At 51.3% G+C, this 17713-nt stretch overlaps 1 protein-coding gene across 3 annotated transcripts; it reads right to left on the reverse strand.

Moving 5' to 3' along the window:
- Positions 1-260: 260 nt before the first annotated feature.
- On the reverse strand, positions 261-17570 carry Abcg4 (ATP binding cassette subfamily G member 4). Of its 3 annotated transcripts, none has more exons than XM_063265106.1 (15): positions 15252-17570; positions 14700-14949; positions 9829-9946; positions 9585-9717; positions 9419-9469; positions 9139-9284; positions 7642-7765; positions 7414-7528; positions 7076-7218; positions 6127-6225; positions 5721-5889; positions 5536-5636; positions 2374-2532; positions 2140-2258; positions 261-1974 (listed from the first exon to the last, which is right to left on the reverse strand). In XM_063265106.1, exons 2-15 carry the CDS (start codon positions 14935-14937, stop codon positions 1749-1751), a joined length of 1941 nt encoding a protein of 646 aa, XP_063121176.1. In that variant the 5' UTR covers positions 14938-14949; positions 15252-17570; the 3' UTR covers positions 261-1748. The 3 variants fall into 3 exon arrangements, with proteins under 3 accessions (XP_063121176.1, NP_001100286.2, XP_038936979.1); NM_001106816.2 differs by having other exon boundaries at positions 15511-15827; XM_039081051.2 differs by lacking the exons at positions 9419-9469; positions 9585-9717; positions 9829-9946; positions 14700-14949; positions 15252-17570 and having other exon boundaries at positions 7642-7808; positions 9139-9283.
- Between the last annotated feature and the right edge of the window lie 143 nt (positions 17571-17713).

Below are 17713 nucleotides of genomic sequence, written 5' to 3' on the forward strand. Positions count from 1 at the left end.
ACTTAAGGACCAACGTCACCTTTCTCACCTGAAAAGCGGGGATGATGACAAGACAGTGTGGCTTGGCACTGAAGTTTTGGTCAGGCAGGAAGTATGACACAAATAGTTCATAGGATATACACTCATGAATTTGACAGATGCCTAAGACTTAACGTCCCTGCCACAGGATCCCCAAAGCTGACAGACATCTTGCCGAGTGCTTTGAAGACCTCCTCATATAACTCATGGTATAGGTGGCAGATCCACATCCACGCCCTGTATACTGTATAAATATAGGTTTTATTAATAATGGGTGAAATCCCACAAATACAACTGGTCTCTCTGTGATGAGAATAACCTGGAGCAGATACAGAGGAGTGAGCACAGGGACTGGGGAAGAGTCCTGGAGGAGGAGAAACCAGCTATAGGATGATCCCGGACCCACCAAGAGAAGACACAGCTGTGTCTGCCTCCTGGCATCCAGGCCCCGCTGCTCTGATGTCCAGGACCCAGCTGCTGACTGGAAGATGAATATATGTGAACAGAAGTTTGAGTGAGCAGCAGGCAGCTGGAGAAGGGGCAGGAGAGCGAGTGTCAGCATGGGGCACAAAAGGAGGGCCATGGGGAGCAGTGGCTGAAGCCAGCTATGCCCATTCTTGTGCTTGTTGGGTTCTGACCTCCAGGAGGCCAGTGCCACCCCTGGCTCAAGAGGGAGGGAAGACTGGGAGATAGACACCTGCTGAGCCTGGAGCCACACTGGGTCACACCAGCCTCGTTCTTAGCCTCCAAAGTGGGATTCTGCAGGAGGACATTGGGACTGCCCTCCTGCCACCACCATCAGCTCCCTGCCATGGTCACTCTTCCTCTGAGCCATAAGGGGTGGTGCCTGTGTAGGGCTGAGATCGCCTGGTGGCCTTTGTGTGCCTGTGATGTGACTCTGGAGAGGAAAGGAGCCTGTGGAACTGAGCCTCAGGAGCAGCAAAGAAGGAGGGTGGGGGCTTCCCCGGCTCACCTTCCTCCCCAGAATAAAGTACATTCTCTAGTTCCTGTGGCAGATGGGAGAGTGACACAGACATTATTGCAGAGGTGACATTGAGATCTACCTTGACCAAAGGCTTAGGGAAGGGGCTGGGACATCCCATGCTCTCTCCAATCTCCAGGATTGGGAGTGGTGGGCCAGACAGAAAGCCCGGCTTCTGTCTCAACAGATGGTCCAAATTAGCCAAAGTGGGTGTGGGGAGAAAAGGGGAGGAGGAGGAAGCTTCCAGAGTCCCTCCTTACTCCATCCAATGTCCGTGATGGGACTCCCTGGGGACCCCATCAGGGCCCAGCCCTGGGACTCCAACATGATAACAGTTTACCAACACTTGTGTGGCGGGGACCCCAGAGGGGGTCAATCTGATTGCTTGCTTGTAAGTCAAGGCTTAGAGAACATGGAGCTCCCAAGTAATCAACAGAGGAGGGTGCTTTCGGCAGAGGAGGGCGGCAGCCTCCCAGCAGTCTTTGCATGCAGGTGTTGGAGACAGTAGGGAGGAAGCTACAAACTGCTTCAACTTGGGAAGACTCCTGGCCTTGATGGGAGGGCTGGAGCCCTACCTCTGGTGCTGAGGCTGGGAGCCACGGCCCACAGCCAGCCAGCCGGCCTGTGAAGCAGCTGAGGGAGAGGAGGGCAGCCGCACCAGCAACCGACACCCAAGTCTACAAGTTTAAAACAGTCCCAAAGGGCTGGAACTGGGGGCGTCCTGCCCAGAAGAGGTAGGAGCCAGGCTCTATCTCTCAGACTTGACCCGGTACCGAAGCACAAGGTATGCAAGCAGCCGCAGGGCAAGGAAGAAAATGCCCAGGACCAGGAAGTCCATGTAGAGCTTGGCCTCCTCCACATCCAGCTCATGCAAGATGATCTGTGGGTCCCGGAATGGGCAGTGATCCTCTAAGCAGGTCAGATGTCCTCTCTCCATGCCATAGATGGTCAGGATCAGACCCTCAAAGCCATACCTAGATAAACAGGAGCATCAGAGTGAACCATGGGGCACAAGATCCCTGTCCCTCCGAAAATCACCAGATCCCAGCCAGGTCACCAGGGGCAGGGGCAGGCATCAGACATGGCACAGCCCCTTTAAAGCTGGTAGGACTGCCTGTGGGGGAGGGAACCATACCCACCTGACATAGGAAAGGTAGGAGCTCCATTGCAGGTAAGTGGGGATGGTCTTGAAACTGACAAAGAAGCCAGAGAACAAGAGGACAGGGATGGCAGTGACTGGGCCCACAAAGGTGGCCACCTGAAGGAGAGGAGAATGGAGTTTGGCTGTCACAGGGGAGACCACAGTTCCATCCACCCCATGGCATCTCTTGATGTCTCCCACGAGAGTCCCACCTGGGTGCCAACTTTCTCACCTGCAAGGAGGTAGAAGCAGCGCCAATCAAGAGTCCCAAAGACTGGGCAACTAAGGCGGTAGCTATGGACAAGGCTGAGAAGAGCAGGAAGCGGCTGGTCTCAGCCGGCTGGCCAGTCATCCAGTACACAATGCTGCAGTACACCACTGGGCACACAACCTGGGAAGCAGCTAGAGTCTGTTAGGGAGCTTCAAGTCAAGGGCAGGTGACCTAGGTCACACTGTCACTTCACTGGGAAACGAGTGTTCCCAGGGCTCCTCCACCCTCTCCAGCCTCCGCTCTTGTTCACGCTGCCTTTTAGACTGACACACGTCCCCTCCTCCCAGATTACATCTTGCATAGCTTTGTTCTGTCGCTCTGACAGGTTGAGGCATGGTGACTCCTCCCATCTTTGAGTATACAGAGGCCTTCTCATCATTCCAAGGTAGTGTCTGTGTGTGTCTGTGTGTCTTTAGTGTGTCTGAGTGTGTGGTGTATGTGTGTGTGTCTCTGTGTGTGCAGTGTTTATAGTATGTGTGTATTTAGTGTGTCTGCATGTGTATGGTATGTGTGTGTGGTGTGTGAATGTGTATGTCTCTGTGTGTGTGGTATTTGTAGTATGTGTGTATGTATGGTGTGAGTGTGTTTGTATGTTTACTGTGTCTGTGTGTCCATGTGTGCAGTGTTTGTAATATGTGTGTTTAATGTGTCTGTGTGTATGGTGTGTGTGGTGTGTGTGTCTGTGTGTTTACTGTGTCTGTGTGTGTGTCTGTATGTGTGTCTATGTGTGCAGTGTTTATAGTATGTGTGTATTTAGTGTGTCTGTGTGTATGGTATGCGTGTGTGTGGTATGGTGTGTGTATGTCTCTGTGTGCGTGGTATTTCTAGCATGTGTGTTTAGTATGAATGTGTCTGTGTGTTTACTGTGTCTGTGTGTGCAGTGTTTGTGTATGTGTGTCTGTGTGTGTGGTGTGTATGTCTGTGTGTGTGGTATTTGTAGTATTCATGCCTGTGTGTGTTTACTGTGTCTGCATGTATGGTGCGTGTGGTGTGTGTGTCTATGTGTTTACTGTGTGTGTGTGTGTGTGTGTGTATGTATGTGTGTCTGTATGTGTGTATGTGCTCATTTATGTAGGTGCACACAGAAGCCAGAAAAGGATGTTGGACCCCTAGAGGTAGAATTACAGATATTTGTAAGCTGTCTGATATGGATGCTGATAACTGAATTCAGGCCTTCTGCAAAAGCAACAAACACTTCTAACCACTGTGCCATCTCTCCAAGCATATATATTTATACATACACATATACATAATATAGTATATTTATTTGAGACTTGTTTTTATTTATGTGTACACCTCTCTGAATATGTATGTCACCTATGTGCAAGAGAAGACCAGAAGAGGGTGTTGTATCCCCTGGAGCTGGAGTTATAAGCAGTGTGAACCACCTGATGTGTGTGTGTTGGAGGTTGGGGGGGAGGGACACTAAACTCTAGTCCTCTGGAAGAGCAGCAAGCATTTTTAATCTTTTATAGATGAGCCTTTTCTCCAGTCTCCATATGCCATTAAAGAATTAACTCTCCCTAGGAGAGAGCTGTTTCCCCTTGAGGCTGCCACCTTTTGGACACAAAGAAGCAGACATGTGGACTGGGCAAATCTAGAGGTCTAAAGCACACCAGGGAGACTCTAATTACTAAAGTCACAGTATATCTGTATTTTTTTGTTAAATAAGCATATCTTAGATGCTCTTATAACAAAATAAGATGACAGGTTGTTAATTTGCTTCATTTTGCTTACTAACCCTTAACATCAATTTTAAACCTTATTAAAGTTATAATTTATGTTAAGTGATAATTCCTTAGCACTTGAGAAGCTGAGGCAGGGGGATTGCTACACGTTCAAGGTCAGCCTGGTCTAGCCAGTTCCAGTACAGTTCCAGAAATAACCTAGATAAATAAATACAGAGAGAGAGAGAGAGACAGAGAGAGAGAGAGAGAGAGAGAGAGCGAGAGCGAGGGAGGGAGGGAGGGAGGGAGAGAGAGAGAGAGAGAGAGAGAGAGAGAGAGAGAGAGAGAGAGAGAGAGGAGACAAGCTCATGGGAAACAGGGACTTGGCTCACTAACTACAGTGGTACTGAAGACCACCTGTAGGCTCACAGCTCCCAACAGAGCAGCACCCTCCCCCCCTTTTGGTGTTTGTCTGTTTGCTTGAGCCAGGTGTCTCTCATAGCCCATTCTGGTCTCAAACTCTTCAGGTAGCCAGGGGTGACCTTAAATTTCTAATCATCCTGCTTCACCTTCCAAGTGTGGGTATTATTGGTATGCCAGGCCGCACCTAGATAAAGGAACACTTTTCTGTGCTTTGCATAAAGGGTTATTGGTGGTCCGAAGCTTCTAGCAAGGTGGTAATGTGTTGAACAAAATGCCAGCTGGTATTTCTATAACAAGATCTCTTCTAAAACCTATAGGGAGCCAGCAAGTTGGCTTGGCAGGTTAAAAAATAAATAAATAATAATAATAATAGTAATAAAGGTGCTTGCTTGCCAAGTCTGAGGCATTCAAACCTTAGAATTCACATGCTGGAGGGAGAGAACTGAATTCTGCATACTGTCCTCTGACCTCCCCACATATAACGTGGCATCCATGTGTATTTACACACACAAGATAAATAAATAAACATAAAAATACTGCCAGGTAGCATCGCCGTATGCTCTGTTGAGTTCAAGGAAAACCTGGTCTATAGAGAGAGTTCCAAGACAGCCAGGGCTATGCAGAGACCCCGTCTCAAAAAAAAAGTCAGAAATTAAATTTAGAAACTAAGCTTTCTATGCATTCACATTTAGCTCTAAGCTCAACTCTGAGAAGGACGCTGTTGCTATTCCATTTTCCATGTGGGACACCGAAGCTAAGACAAACTGGTTGCAAATAAGTGAAGCGCTAGGACCTATGAGCTCTCTCATTGTTATTCTGCTATTATGGTCACCTCTTTATTTGTTGGGATAGATAGTCACACTGTAGCTCTGGCTGGACTTGGATTCATGGCAGTCCTCCTCTCTCAGCACACACACACCCACACACTCCCACCCCCAACCCCAAGTGTTGGGATGAGGTGAGCCACTACACCTGGCTGTGATTACAACTTCCCGGGTCTTGTCAGCTTTCCCACACGTTCCATGAGACTCACCTGGAAGGGTACATCAGCCATCGTCTTGGCCAGGTAATATGCTTTGAGACTGTACCAGTAGTTCAGGTGCTCCCTCATGAAGACTGCCATCTCTAGGGGAACTGAGGGTACAGGAAGGTCAGGCTTCACAGCCTAAGCCTTGGCCACCCCCGCCCTAGCCCTATTCGCCAGGCAGATCAGCTCACAGGTGAGCACAGTCGGCATGAGGGCTGCAAACATGAGGAAGAGCATGGAAAAGAAGAGGAAGCCGGTGTTGTTGAAGACCTTGCTGGCATCATCGCCGATGTGCAGGTAGAGGAGACCAATGAGGACGCCGATCAACACATGTGACATGAACCGCAAGTGGGTCAGGACCTATGGCCCAGATCATCAAAAGAAGAAGTATGTGTTTCAGGCCAAGGGAGCGGGAATGAGGGTGGGGGACACAAGGAAGGCCATGCTAGAATGGGAAGTCAGTCAGGGATGCCCTGCAGGCTTATAGAGCCACTACAGGGAAGAATAGTGCTCCGGGTAACAGAGATCCCAGCGACAGAGATTCTGTCGCCCAAGAGGTCCAGCCTACCCCTCCTACCCCTCAGCTTGACATCTCACCGTGTCCCTGAGGATGGACAAGAAAGTCCTCCTGAAGAGGATGCAGAACTGGGTGAGGGTGCTGGTGGCAAACGTGTGGCTTTCAATGGGATCCAGTTCCTAGGGAGAAGAAAGGGGGCCAAATGAGTGTACCCTAACCCACCCACTGTCTGTCCAACTCAGTCGATGGGAGAGTCCCAAGCTCTTCTCAGGACAGCGCCCAGGCCTGCAGAAGGAGGAGCCTTTGCCTCTCAGCTGCTCTGGATTTAGGGGTAAGAACTTCAGGGAGCTTGAGGGTGGGAGGGAAAGAGAAAGGGAGAGAGACCACATAAAGATACTGGGTGATAGGAGACAGGGAGGAGTCAGGACCCCTTCTGGCTCATCTGACTGCCCCTTCTTCTTCACTTTATTATCACTGGCTAATTGTATGAATGAACCACTGGATCGCCCACTGAGCAACAAGGATGACAATGACTGATAATGACAAGAGCCAAGCCTCTGGCTTTCAGGAGTGATGGCATCTCCTCGAAGGAAGGGATCTGACCCTGTGTGGATCCTGGCTGCCCCTATGGCCTGCTAAGAGCCTGTGTGATTTGGTAGCTTAGTCTTCCCACCTCTTTTGAGAAGCTAGCGTGGTCACCTCTGGGTTAGAGATGACAGCAGACCACTCTGGCCCCACTGCACTGGCCCCACTTTCTAGATGGGCCCTGAGCAGGCACTGAGGGCAGTGCAGCAAAGATGCTATAGCAGCTCTGGAGGAACAGGTGGAGGAGAAGTCCAAAGCCCAGGAGCTCGCACTGCAGGAGCTCACACTGCAGGAGCTCACACTGCTGCTAACAGTAGGTCTGTCCCAAGCACCAGGCTTCCCGCTACACAGTAGCAGCAATGACTCTGGGGACTGTTCTTTGGCAGGTTCTTTGTCTATAGCCCCATCTCCCCTTCCCCACTCTGCCCTCTCCACCCCACTCACCGGAGGGCAAGTGGGACAGTGGGCAGGGACCTCATTCTTCTCGGGGCTGCTCTTCTTCTCGGCCATGGTGCAAAGGCCATTCTGCACAGCCCTGAACAGCATGGGGTTCAGGTCTCCATACTCTCCAGAGGCCACCTCAATGACTAGGGGGACATAGAGCAGAGTGCTCAGCTAGGCTTCACCCCCCCCCCCCAATTCCCAAGGGCAGGGCAGCCCTTCTTTGGTATATGGGGAAGGCAGGTGACAATGAGCTCTCTGTCCCCAAGAGACCTCAACAATCCAAAACCAATGTTTGGCCCTCTTCTGTCACTCCAATCCTCCCGGGAGCCCCCACTTACTGAAGTCAGCGGGGTTGTGGTAGGTGGGGCAGTGCAAGCCAAGCCCCTTCAAATAGGGAATCAGGTTGGTAACCACGCCCTTGAAGATGCACTGTCCCTGGCTCAGGATGTAGAGCTGAGGCAGAAAGGCATACATGAGGAAAACACGACCTGTAGACTGGGAGACCCCATTGACACAGCTCTCTCTATTGCACAGGCCAGCCTTCTTAGTGACCCAGGGATACTGACCTTGTCAAACATCTCAAAGAGCTTGGCACTGGGCTGGTGGATGGTGCAGATGACGGTGCGGCCCCCATGGGCCAGGGACTTCATGAGGGACACCACTTGGAAACAAGAAGCGCTGTCTAGACCGCTGTCCAGAGAGAGGTCACCAGGGACCAGTGAGGTGGATGTGGCTAAGAAGGGGTGAGTGAGGCGGGGCAGCTTCTGTGAACGGGATGGAACTAGTGGGAAGGCACCCCCTCTGGCCACCCCTGAGCTGGTTACTCTTTGTCAACTTGACACAAACTAGAGTCATCTGGGAAGAGGGGACATTAATTGAGAAGATGCTTCCATCAGAGTAGCCTGGGAGGCCATTTTCCTGATTAATGATTGATGTGGGAGGGCATAGCCCACTGTGGGTGGTGCCACTCCCTGTTAGGTGCTTCTGAGCTGTATAAAAAGCAAGCTGAATGAGCCTTAGAGACCAAGCCGGTGAACAGCATCCCTCCATGGTCCCTGCCTCTGTTCCTGCTTGAGTTCCTGCCCTCATTTTGCTTAAGGACTGACTGTGATCTGAACATGTAGGCCAAATAAACCTTTTCCTCCCTCCCCACATCGCTTTTGGCCATGGCCTTCATTACAGCCATAGAAAGCAAACAGACAAGCCCCCAAATCCTGCACACCTTGTATGGTTCAGATGTTTGCAAGCCCAGAGCACTGCTCAGTTTAAAAACCATATGCCAAGCACTGGGGTGAAAAGGGCTCGGGTTAGATTGGTCTAGAGAGAGTCAGACAAGCTTGTGGCTGGCTTGAGGAGATGTGAAAAGTGTAATAGCAACACAAACTGAAAGACTGGCCAGGGTCAGCCATACTGTGCTGTAGCAAGGGGGTGGAGTCTAGCTGGTAAGTTAGCTGGTGAAGAGACAGCAGAAGGTGTGGTGATGAAGGGTATTCCTCACAGAGGACATAGCAGGGGTCAAGCTGAGGGGCTTAAAACATAGACTTCAATGGGAATAGCAGCTCAGCGTTATTAGAGCATAAAATATGAAAGACCAGAAAAGATGCCACTGACTATTTTGAGGGCAAACGGGACTCATTGTGTGGTCTGAAGTGGGAGAGTGGCGCTTGCCAGACTTGTCGCCTAGAAAGTCCGTCTGGCTACAGGTTGGAGAAAGGTGCTTGGGGGACTGAAGGCAGGGAAGTGAGTCTTGATGATGTCCTGAGCTCAAGCATTAGGGATGGGACTGGGCGAATCTGCAAGCTACCCAAAGGAGGATGATGACTAACGGCTGGCTGCGGGGGAGAGGAGAGGGAGATGTCAATCAGGAGGGTGGAGCGGGGTGTCCAGATCGACATCTGGATGAAAGACACCTGGCTCTGACTGGCTTAGCAAGGATGGGGTCCCCAGAAGGCTGCACACAGAGGAGCTGGTCTCGTCATGGAGTCATTCACCAGACTCCACATCCAGCCCTGGCTCAGGACTGAGAAAGGGGAAAACCCAGGTCAGGAGAAGCAGGGAGCTACCTGGTAGGCTCATCAAAGAACATGACAGGCGGGTTGTTGACCAGCTCCAGAGCAATGGCCAGGCGCTTCCTCTGCCCTCCAGAGAGCAGGGCTGTCCTTGTGTGAGAGCAGGACATCAGTCCCAGGGCTGTCAGGATCTCTGTCACCTGCAGGCACCCCCACCCAGCCCCAGTCAGGTTCTGTCACCAAGCACCACAACAATTTCATACAGCATTACCCTTGCCCTTTAAGCCTGTGTTCCCCATCCAACCCCCTGACCCCTGACCCCTGACCCACTCACCAGTTCCTTCTTCACCTCTTGCTTCTCACTCAGCTTCAGGTTGGCAGAGACCTAAAAAAGTGACAAACAAGTAAAACAGACATGTGTGCCAGGCCCTGCCCAGCCCCTTCAGCTGGGGACTGGGGATGGAAGGGATGCTTGGAGGAGAAGGCCACCCTCTCCTCACCATCATGGCCTCTAGCACCGTGAGGTGAGGCAGAAGCATGTCATCCTGCATGATGTAGCAGGACATCTTGCGAAAGGTCCTCAGATCGCGTGGCCTCCCGTTAACCAGGATCTGCCCCTTCATCCCCGACTCCCTGCAGGGAGATTGGTTGGCAGTGAGCACCAAAGCCATATTAGAACACCTTCTGCGCTCTCCTAAGAGGCCCCTCTCCTGACTCCTGCCCTCTCCCATTCTTCATGCTCACCTGTACCCTGCCAAGATGTTCATGAACGTGGATTTGCCAGCCCCAGAGGGGCCCATAATGCCAATCAGCTCTCGGCGGCAGAACTTACCAGACAGGCACTTGAGGAGGGTCTTATAACCTGCAGCAAGGACGGAGAGTCACTGGTGAGGGCTAATGGATCAGAGACATCTCCTAACTCTTAAAGATGGGTCCTGGGGAGATGGCTTGGCTCGGTCGGTCAGTAAAACCTTACCATATAAGCACAAGAAAGAACTGTAGTCTCCACCTCCAGAACCCACTTAAACTGCCCGGCTTAACCAGTGTATAAGTTGGCTTAATCCCAATTTAGGAAGCTAAAACAGAGAAACTGCTCTGAGTTCCAAGCCAGTCTGGGCTACAGAATCTGAAACCCCGCCTAAAACAAAACAAACCAAAGGGCAAGAGAGATGGCCTAGCAGTTAAGAGCTGGATGCTACTCAGGTAGAAGATCCAAGCTCTGCTCCCAGCACCCACTCTCAGGGACTCACAACTACCTGTAACTCTAGCTCCCAGGACATGAAGGCAGTCTTCTGGAGTCTGCAAGCACCAGCATTCACCAATTAGCACCCCTCACCCCCACCACACACACATTTTTAAATAAAAATGAATCTCTGACAACAATACAAAGAAACTGGGGTTGTGCTGAAAAGGCCAAGGCAGCATGATTCCCAGGACCTCACTGGCCAGCCAGTGACCCTATCTCAAAGAGCAAGGTGGATGGACGGATGGACACATGGACAGGTGGCTACTGGGGAATGATATCTGAGGTTGACTTCTGGTTCCCACATTCATGCATAAGCACGTGCACGTGCATGTATGAGAGAGAGAGAGAGAGAGAGAGAGAGAGAGAGAGAGAGAGAGAATGAGAATCTTAGAAGAGGCTTAGTCATAGGTGAACTAGCCATGGTTGAGTAGAGTAAAGTTACAATGGGCAAGCAGTTCTTACACAGTAGCTTCCACCCTCTCCTTACCCCCTAGGAATGACCGCCACTAGTGTTAGAGTCCAGCCAGGGTGGGATAGGGTGAGTTGAAGGCTGTGGGGAGGCTGATGCCTTTACTGAATGGCTGTAGTGAGGATGCTGAGGTCCTAGAAGACCAAGACTCTCTTCTCTCTGTCAGAGTAGCTGCTGTCTTACACACTCCGAGGACACTCCTGCTGAGCAGCCCAAGCTGGCTGCCTGTCCTATGTTCCCACAGCACTTTTCAGATGCCAGCACATTTGTCACTCCATGTGCCTGGGCTCATGCCCCTCCCCCAGCCTCTTAGTCAGGGAACATCTTGTGGGAAGGGTCTGTGCCTTACTCATCTTCCTTGTCTGCCTGGCATGCAATAGATGCTCCGTAAGCATGTTTTCTCATTTGCTTTTTTTTTTTTTTTATTGCTCCGTACTGAGGAAAACAAAAAAGAATCCCTTCTTTATGTCTTCGCTGCCCCCCAAGCTTGTCTCCCTAGCCCCAAACATGGCCAATAAAATTTCACCTGTCTTTCCCTCAGTGGGAAGCAGCAAGTGTATAAAGCACACCAGTAGGGAGTCATGTGGAGCTGGTTCAAACTCTGGATCCACATTACCAGCTGTGTGACCTGGGGCAGGTTGCTTAACCTCTCTGAGCTCTGTTAAATAAGGATGATGGTGTCTGCCTCTCAGGATTGTTGTCAAGCATCAATGAGCTAACACAAGGAAAGCATATGGCTCAGTGCTTGGCACATACAGTGCACTTCACAAGGCGTATTGTATGATAAAATTCTACTTGACAAATGCTGATTGAGATCTACTATGGATTCAGCTAGGTACCAGACGCTAGGCAGAAAATAAACTAAGGAGGGACACGATTTCTGCATTCCAGAAAGCCGCAGTTTAGGTAAGGGAAATGGTCGAGAAAATATGGTGAGAATGAAACTAAAAGCTAGGGTTAGAGAGAAAAGTAGAGATGGAACTGCCCTCTAAGCATGGACAGTAAGGTGGAAATCACGAGTGGCTTCCTGGAAGAGGTGGCACTGGAACTCCCGAGGAACAACAGAAGCCCCTGGCTTTAGGCAAGAAAACACTGCTGTAGTATAACCCAGGGGACAGAGACTGTGCATAGTCAACTGATGACCTGGGAGGCAGAGACAGGATGAAGCCAAGGACCGGGCAAGGCCTTGCCTGCTGAGCTCACAGACCTGCCTTGGTGAGGACTCCGGCCCTCATCCCTCACCTACTCCAAAGTGCACCCCTTAATAAAGACAATGAAAGTTTACTTTATGTAACCTGCTGCCCATGCTGCCCCAGGCCTAACTATGCTGCCCCAGGCCTGACCACGCCCACTACCCCTTCAGAGACTATTCACCCTCAGCTGTTCCTCCAGCAGAGATGAGGTAACTGGAGCTCACCACCATCAATCCACTGGAGGCCACACAGCCAGGTCTTTCCTGAGAGAGGAAAGTTTTGGGTCTCAGCCCTCTGGCCAAGCTCCTCATGGTTATCCAGAAAGGTGCTCCCTCTGCAGAGCACTCACCCAAGTGACTTCTTGTATGAGGAAGGAAACTGCAAGCATGAACCTTCCCCTCATTTCATCACAATCTGATGCCAGAGCCTGATGATGCCAGTCAAACCCCAGGCCTGCCACAGATATCACCTTACACTTGCTTGCCTTTCTCAAAGGTACCAACTCAGCTGAGCTCCCAAGAAACCCAGGAGGAAAGTCAGGCCAAAAGAGGGCATTCAGTCTGCGAAAGGCCACATGGCTTCCCTTGGCTTGAAAACACTTGTCTCTTAACTCCCCCTGTATCACAACTACTCAGCCCTGAGGGACCTGCAGACCTCCCTCTAGAAAGACACCAATGTTCTAGTCTTGTTTCAGTCACGAGCTCTGTCATTTTGTCAGATCACCAAATCTCTTTTTTTTTTTTTTTTTTTTTTTGTTCTTTTTTTTCGGAGCTGGGGACCGAACCCAGGGCCTTGCGCTTCCTAGGTAAGCGCTCTACCACTGAGCTAAATCCCCAGCCCCTACCAAATCTCTTAATTTATTTATTTAGGTTTTTATGGGATGAGGTCTTTCTATGTACTCCAGGCTGGTCTTGAACTCAAAATTATCCCGCCTCAGCCTTCACAGTGTTGAGATCACAGGTGTGTGCCATTATGACTGGCAAGTCACTAAATCATTAGGGTCTGTGAATCCTCATCGATAAAAGAGTAATTGGCTGGGATGTAGTTCAGTGGTAGAGTGCTTGTCTAGCATAGAGGAGGTCCTGGCTTCCATCCCCAACACCATTAAAAAAGACAGTATTATTCCCTCCCAACGACTTAATAGGGTTATTATGTTATTAAGTGGGATCAGTAATAATTAATTGAGTGTGTTTGGAAAAATAAGTGTCATATACAGTTCAAGGAGACTGCTGACAGATCCTCACCCAAGGGAGGCAGAGGTCTCCCCACAGATCCCTTACACTTCCCCTCTCTGCCACCCTTAGCTTTGTTCTGTCCTCTCCAGAGGGGAGAAGGAGCCAAAGAACAGAGAAGCCAGGCAAAGGAGGGCAGAGGGCAGAAAAAGGCCAGGGTCAGAAGATGGCAAAATGAAAAAGAGGGTAGGGGCTGGGGATTTAGCTCAGTGGTAGAGCGCTTACCTAGGAAGCGCAAGGCCCTGGGTTCGGTCCCCAGCTCCGAAAAAAAAAAGGAAAAAAAAAAAAAAAAAAAAGAAAGAAAAAGAGGGTAGATGAGGCTGGCAAGGTCAAAAAGGAGGAGTCCCTAGCCAGGGCACCCACCAACTGATAAGGATGTGCCCAATCTAGCCACACTTCTTTATAGCATAAAGTTCCAAAGGCCAAGAAAATAACGAGAACCTCATTATTCCACCCAGAGCTACTCTGAGAACTGAAAGAGACAGTTTAGGGCTAGGGTATTGGATAAGGAGCCCAGATGCCTCAGGTCTACTGGCTCAAACACACACACACACACACACACACACACACACACACACACACACACACACACGTGCCCTTTGGTTGCCTGTGGAATGAGAAAACGTGTAGGGACAGCTGATACTGAGCCTTGTTTTGAAGCACCCCAAAGCTGTTTCTTAAGCCACAGAGGACACTGTCTCAGCCCCACCCCTAGCCCACACCCAGCTCTGGGAAGCAAACCCAGTCCAACCTCTAGGTTCCCAGCCCAGCTATTGGGACTCTAGGAAACCTGTCCTGATCGGGAGGGGAGTGGGGGAGGATGGGGGAACTCCTGTGTTTCCAGCTTTGGGCTCTGCTCTGCCTCTTACTAGCAGGGGGACATTGGTCAGGTTATTCAACTTCCCTGAGTCTCAGTTTCCTCATTGGTAGCACAAGGATGACATCCCTTCTGTCTGATCTCCACCCCTCCCGGTTCCAAGGACTGTAGCAATACAAGAATGGAGTAAGAAGGCTGGAATGAGAACATCTTTAAAAATAGGTGTAAGGAAACTGTTGAACCTTGAAAAAAAACCAGACTCCACAGATAGGTTGGACCCCTTCCCCAACCAACCTTCACAGGCAGGAAAAAAGAGGGGGGAGGGAGGGAGGGAGGGAGGGAGGGAGGAGAGAGAGAGAGAGAGAGAGAGAGAGAGAGAGAGAGAGAGAGAGAGAGAGAGAGAGAAAGAGAGAGAGAGACTGAGCTGAGAGACTAACTCAAGGACCAGAGGTCATAGGGTCTATTTAGGAGAAAAAGCTTCAATAGCCAATTGAACTCCCACAGTCAGTGCTGGCAGATGCGGGAGCGGGGATCTAGTATCCCAGCTACAGTTGTGCAGTGAGGGTTAGGGCCTACAAAGCTCGCAGAGTGGGGTACTCCCAGGACTTATGCTCCTGGAGAGGCAACTCAGCGAGAACCCCATTGGGCTGTCACCTACCCCGTTTGCGCCAGCAGGGCCCCTCCCGCACGGAATAGGATAGTTCCACGAACTCGATGTCCACAGCAGAGCGCTTGGGCAGGTGAGAGAACCGCTGTGCTTCTGTGATATGGTTCTCCACCTTCTTTAGGTGCGTGGTCAGCACAGGGGGCTCTGCCCCGTCCTCCAGCGCCACGGCCATGGCCACAGCCCCAGGGCCCAGTCCACAGCCCACAGCCTCCAGTGCCTTCTCCGCCATCACGCAGCTGGCCTGCAGGGAGAGAGCCTGCTTAGCTCCGGGAAGACCCTCCAGCCCTTACTCAAGGCGCCATGGCTTTCTGATGCTGCCCCGCCTCCACTCCCCCCACCCCTGCCTCCTTCTCAGGGCAGATCCCCAACTGTCCGCACCCCTTTTCCCGCCGGGTCTTCTGCACCGGGCAGCACACTCCCGGTGCAGTGACACTCAGTTGCAACCTCTCCTCGTTCCTAGGCAGTCCCAGCCTGGCCTTGCTCGCCCGGCTGGTCGAAGCCGCGCCCGCTCCTCCCTCCCCGCCGCGGCCTTAATCTCCTTACCCCTCAGGCCGGCGGTCCCTGGGGGCCCGGGCGAGGGTAGCCACCCGCTCGGAGGTCGGGGAAACTAGGAGGCGCAGGGTGGGCCAGAGGAGGCTCTGACCACGGCTCCGAGCCCCTCTCTGCACGGACTGGCACCGCTCCTCCGCCGGCCTCCCCATCCTGCTTAGATGGCCATGCGCCTCCGGACTGTCCCCCCAAAGACAGCGGCAGACCCCAGACCCTCTAGGCCGACCCTCTTGTCCCCAGCTCGCCTGGTCACCTTGACGCGTCTCCGGCCGCCGCGACGCAAGGATGCTCAGCAGAGATGCTCAACCAGGATGTTCGACCCAGATGCTCAGCGTTGCGGCGCAGGAGGACACTCCCGGCTCTCTTCACCTGCCTCTGGCTGCGGCACCGGCGCCCCGGCTCCCTGTCCCGGTAGCCCGGGCCGGGGCGGGGCTAGGCCAGGGCGGGCAGTAGAGGAAGGCAGGGCTCCGGTCAGAAAGGATGACACGGTTGTGGAGGGATGGATGGTTGAGATCTCGCTGCGACCCTGCTTGGATGAACCCGCTGGGTTTTCGTAGTCTGGTCCCCAGCGCCTGTCCTCTAGAGCTAGTCGGGCAGCAGTGTTCGTTCTCTTCAAGCTTCTGCTCCCTGGTCCTGCTGCTCTTAAAGGGCCCGTACAGTCCCTCACTCCGCGAGTGGCAAGGATGGAGGTGGCGAGAGCAACGTCTGCAGCGTGGGGGCCCGAAGGGGCGCTTTTGTGGACCTAGGCTAGCAGCAAAAGGTCAACCCAGAGATCGCTAAGGGAGGGAGACTTGAAGTTACTCAGAGAGGCTGCTCCTTGAGCAGTAGGTGCCCAGGGGGTTGGGAAGCTGTCAGTCTATTTGCAAACACAAACCATTCATTGCTTATCTCCTCCAGTTCAGCTTCGAAACGCAGCCCCACCCAGCCCTAAAGTACAAAGGACTTCTATGTATAATTCTGAGGGTATAATTCTTGGGACTTTGAGACAGCCTCTCACACCTCTTCACATCTCCCCTCTCCAAGGGCTCAAGAAGGCACTAGTTATGAAGAGATGGGGGACAGTAGTAATGGCAAAGCCTGCAGGCAGCTCCAAGGTTAACCTGGACCCAGTCACAGCCTGCTTTGGCCATAAAAGTCTTTACTTTTTTTTTACCAGCCAGATACAGGTCTCCAAGCCAGTGTAGGCTGATCCAGGAGGCTGCAGGAGATACATACATAAGGCTCTTCAGATTCTGTCTTGGACATCTTTTCATAGACATGTACAAGCGTGGGCTGAGGCCTCAGAGACTGCTTACACCGCCCCATCTCAAAAACACACACACACACACACACACACACACACACACTTTCTTTAGCCCTTTCTCAATTACTCTTGACCCCTGCCTGATCTATCCTCTATCTCTTTTAGGGGTCAGTAAGTTAGCCAGCCAAGACACTTGACTTGAGCTTTTCACTTCCCACCTGTCATACAGACAGGAGGTACACTTAGATTGCTGGTACTGCTTCCAGTACTGAGGCTTCTACTGTGGTGCAGAAGATGCCAATAATCAAACGCCAGCCCCCCACCCTAGCCTAAACCTCTCTGCAGCCTGGGAAATTATCGAACCCTGCAGGGCATGTCAACAGCCCACCCCCGAGACTAAGGTTCATGGAGGTTTGGGATCCAATCTTTCCCAACTTCCCTTCATCCCTGTTCCATGGATGGCCATTCCTCAGGACCAACCTTCCCATTTTCCAGATAGACCCTCTCTTCAAGTTAATCTCCAATACCTCATGACAGACAATACCCAAGGATTACAGTGTGTGTGTGCTCATGTATTTACACATGCATGTATGTGTTAGGGTCTCACTCACTCAGACTGTTGCTGAGTCTGACTTGACTGCCCAGTCCTGCTACCATCTCTTGGGTGCAGTGATCATAGACATATGTCATCAGGCCTGTCTAACGTGAGTATTTACTGAACTACTATAAACTGACGTTCTCAGTTAACCTTATATCTCCAGGAGGCAGGGTTTCTGCTTTACTTTGTTGAGACAGTGTGTCATTATGTAGCTTTGGCTGGCCTGAAACTTGATTAAGTAGACCAGGCTGGCCTCAAGTTTCTAGAGATTTGCCTATGGTGTAAGTTTTAGAACCTTCTTTTGGAGAAAAGAACCTGAGAAATAGGAAGATTAAACACTATGCCAAAGGTCAGGCATAGCAAATCCGAAGTCCCTAGTTTTTACCCACTCTGCTAACTGGTCATTTCAGAACCTTATCCACTACTGGACTTTAGAGTTCCACAAAGCCCAAATTTAGTGAATACATAATATTTGCCATATTCAAATTTTTAATTTTATTATGGGAGTGTAAGCATGTTCCTGTGCTGGGAAGCTCATGTGGAGGTCAGAGGATAGTTTTTAGGAGTCACTTTTCTCCATTGTGGTTCCAAGGATCGGATCAGATATTCAGGCTA

Source organism: Rattus norvegicus, chromosome 8 (assembly GCF_036323735.1).
Source record: "Rattus norvegicus strain BN/NHsdMcwi chromosome 8, GRCr8, whole genome shotgun sequence".
In the NCBI taxonomy this organism is placed as follows: Eukaryota; Metazoa; Chordata; class Mammalia; order Rodentia; family Muridae; genus Rattus; species Rattus norvegicus.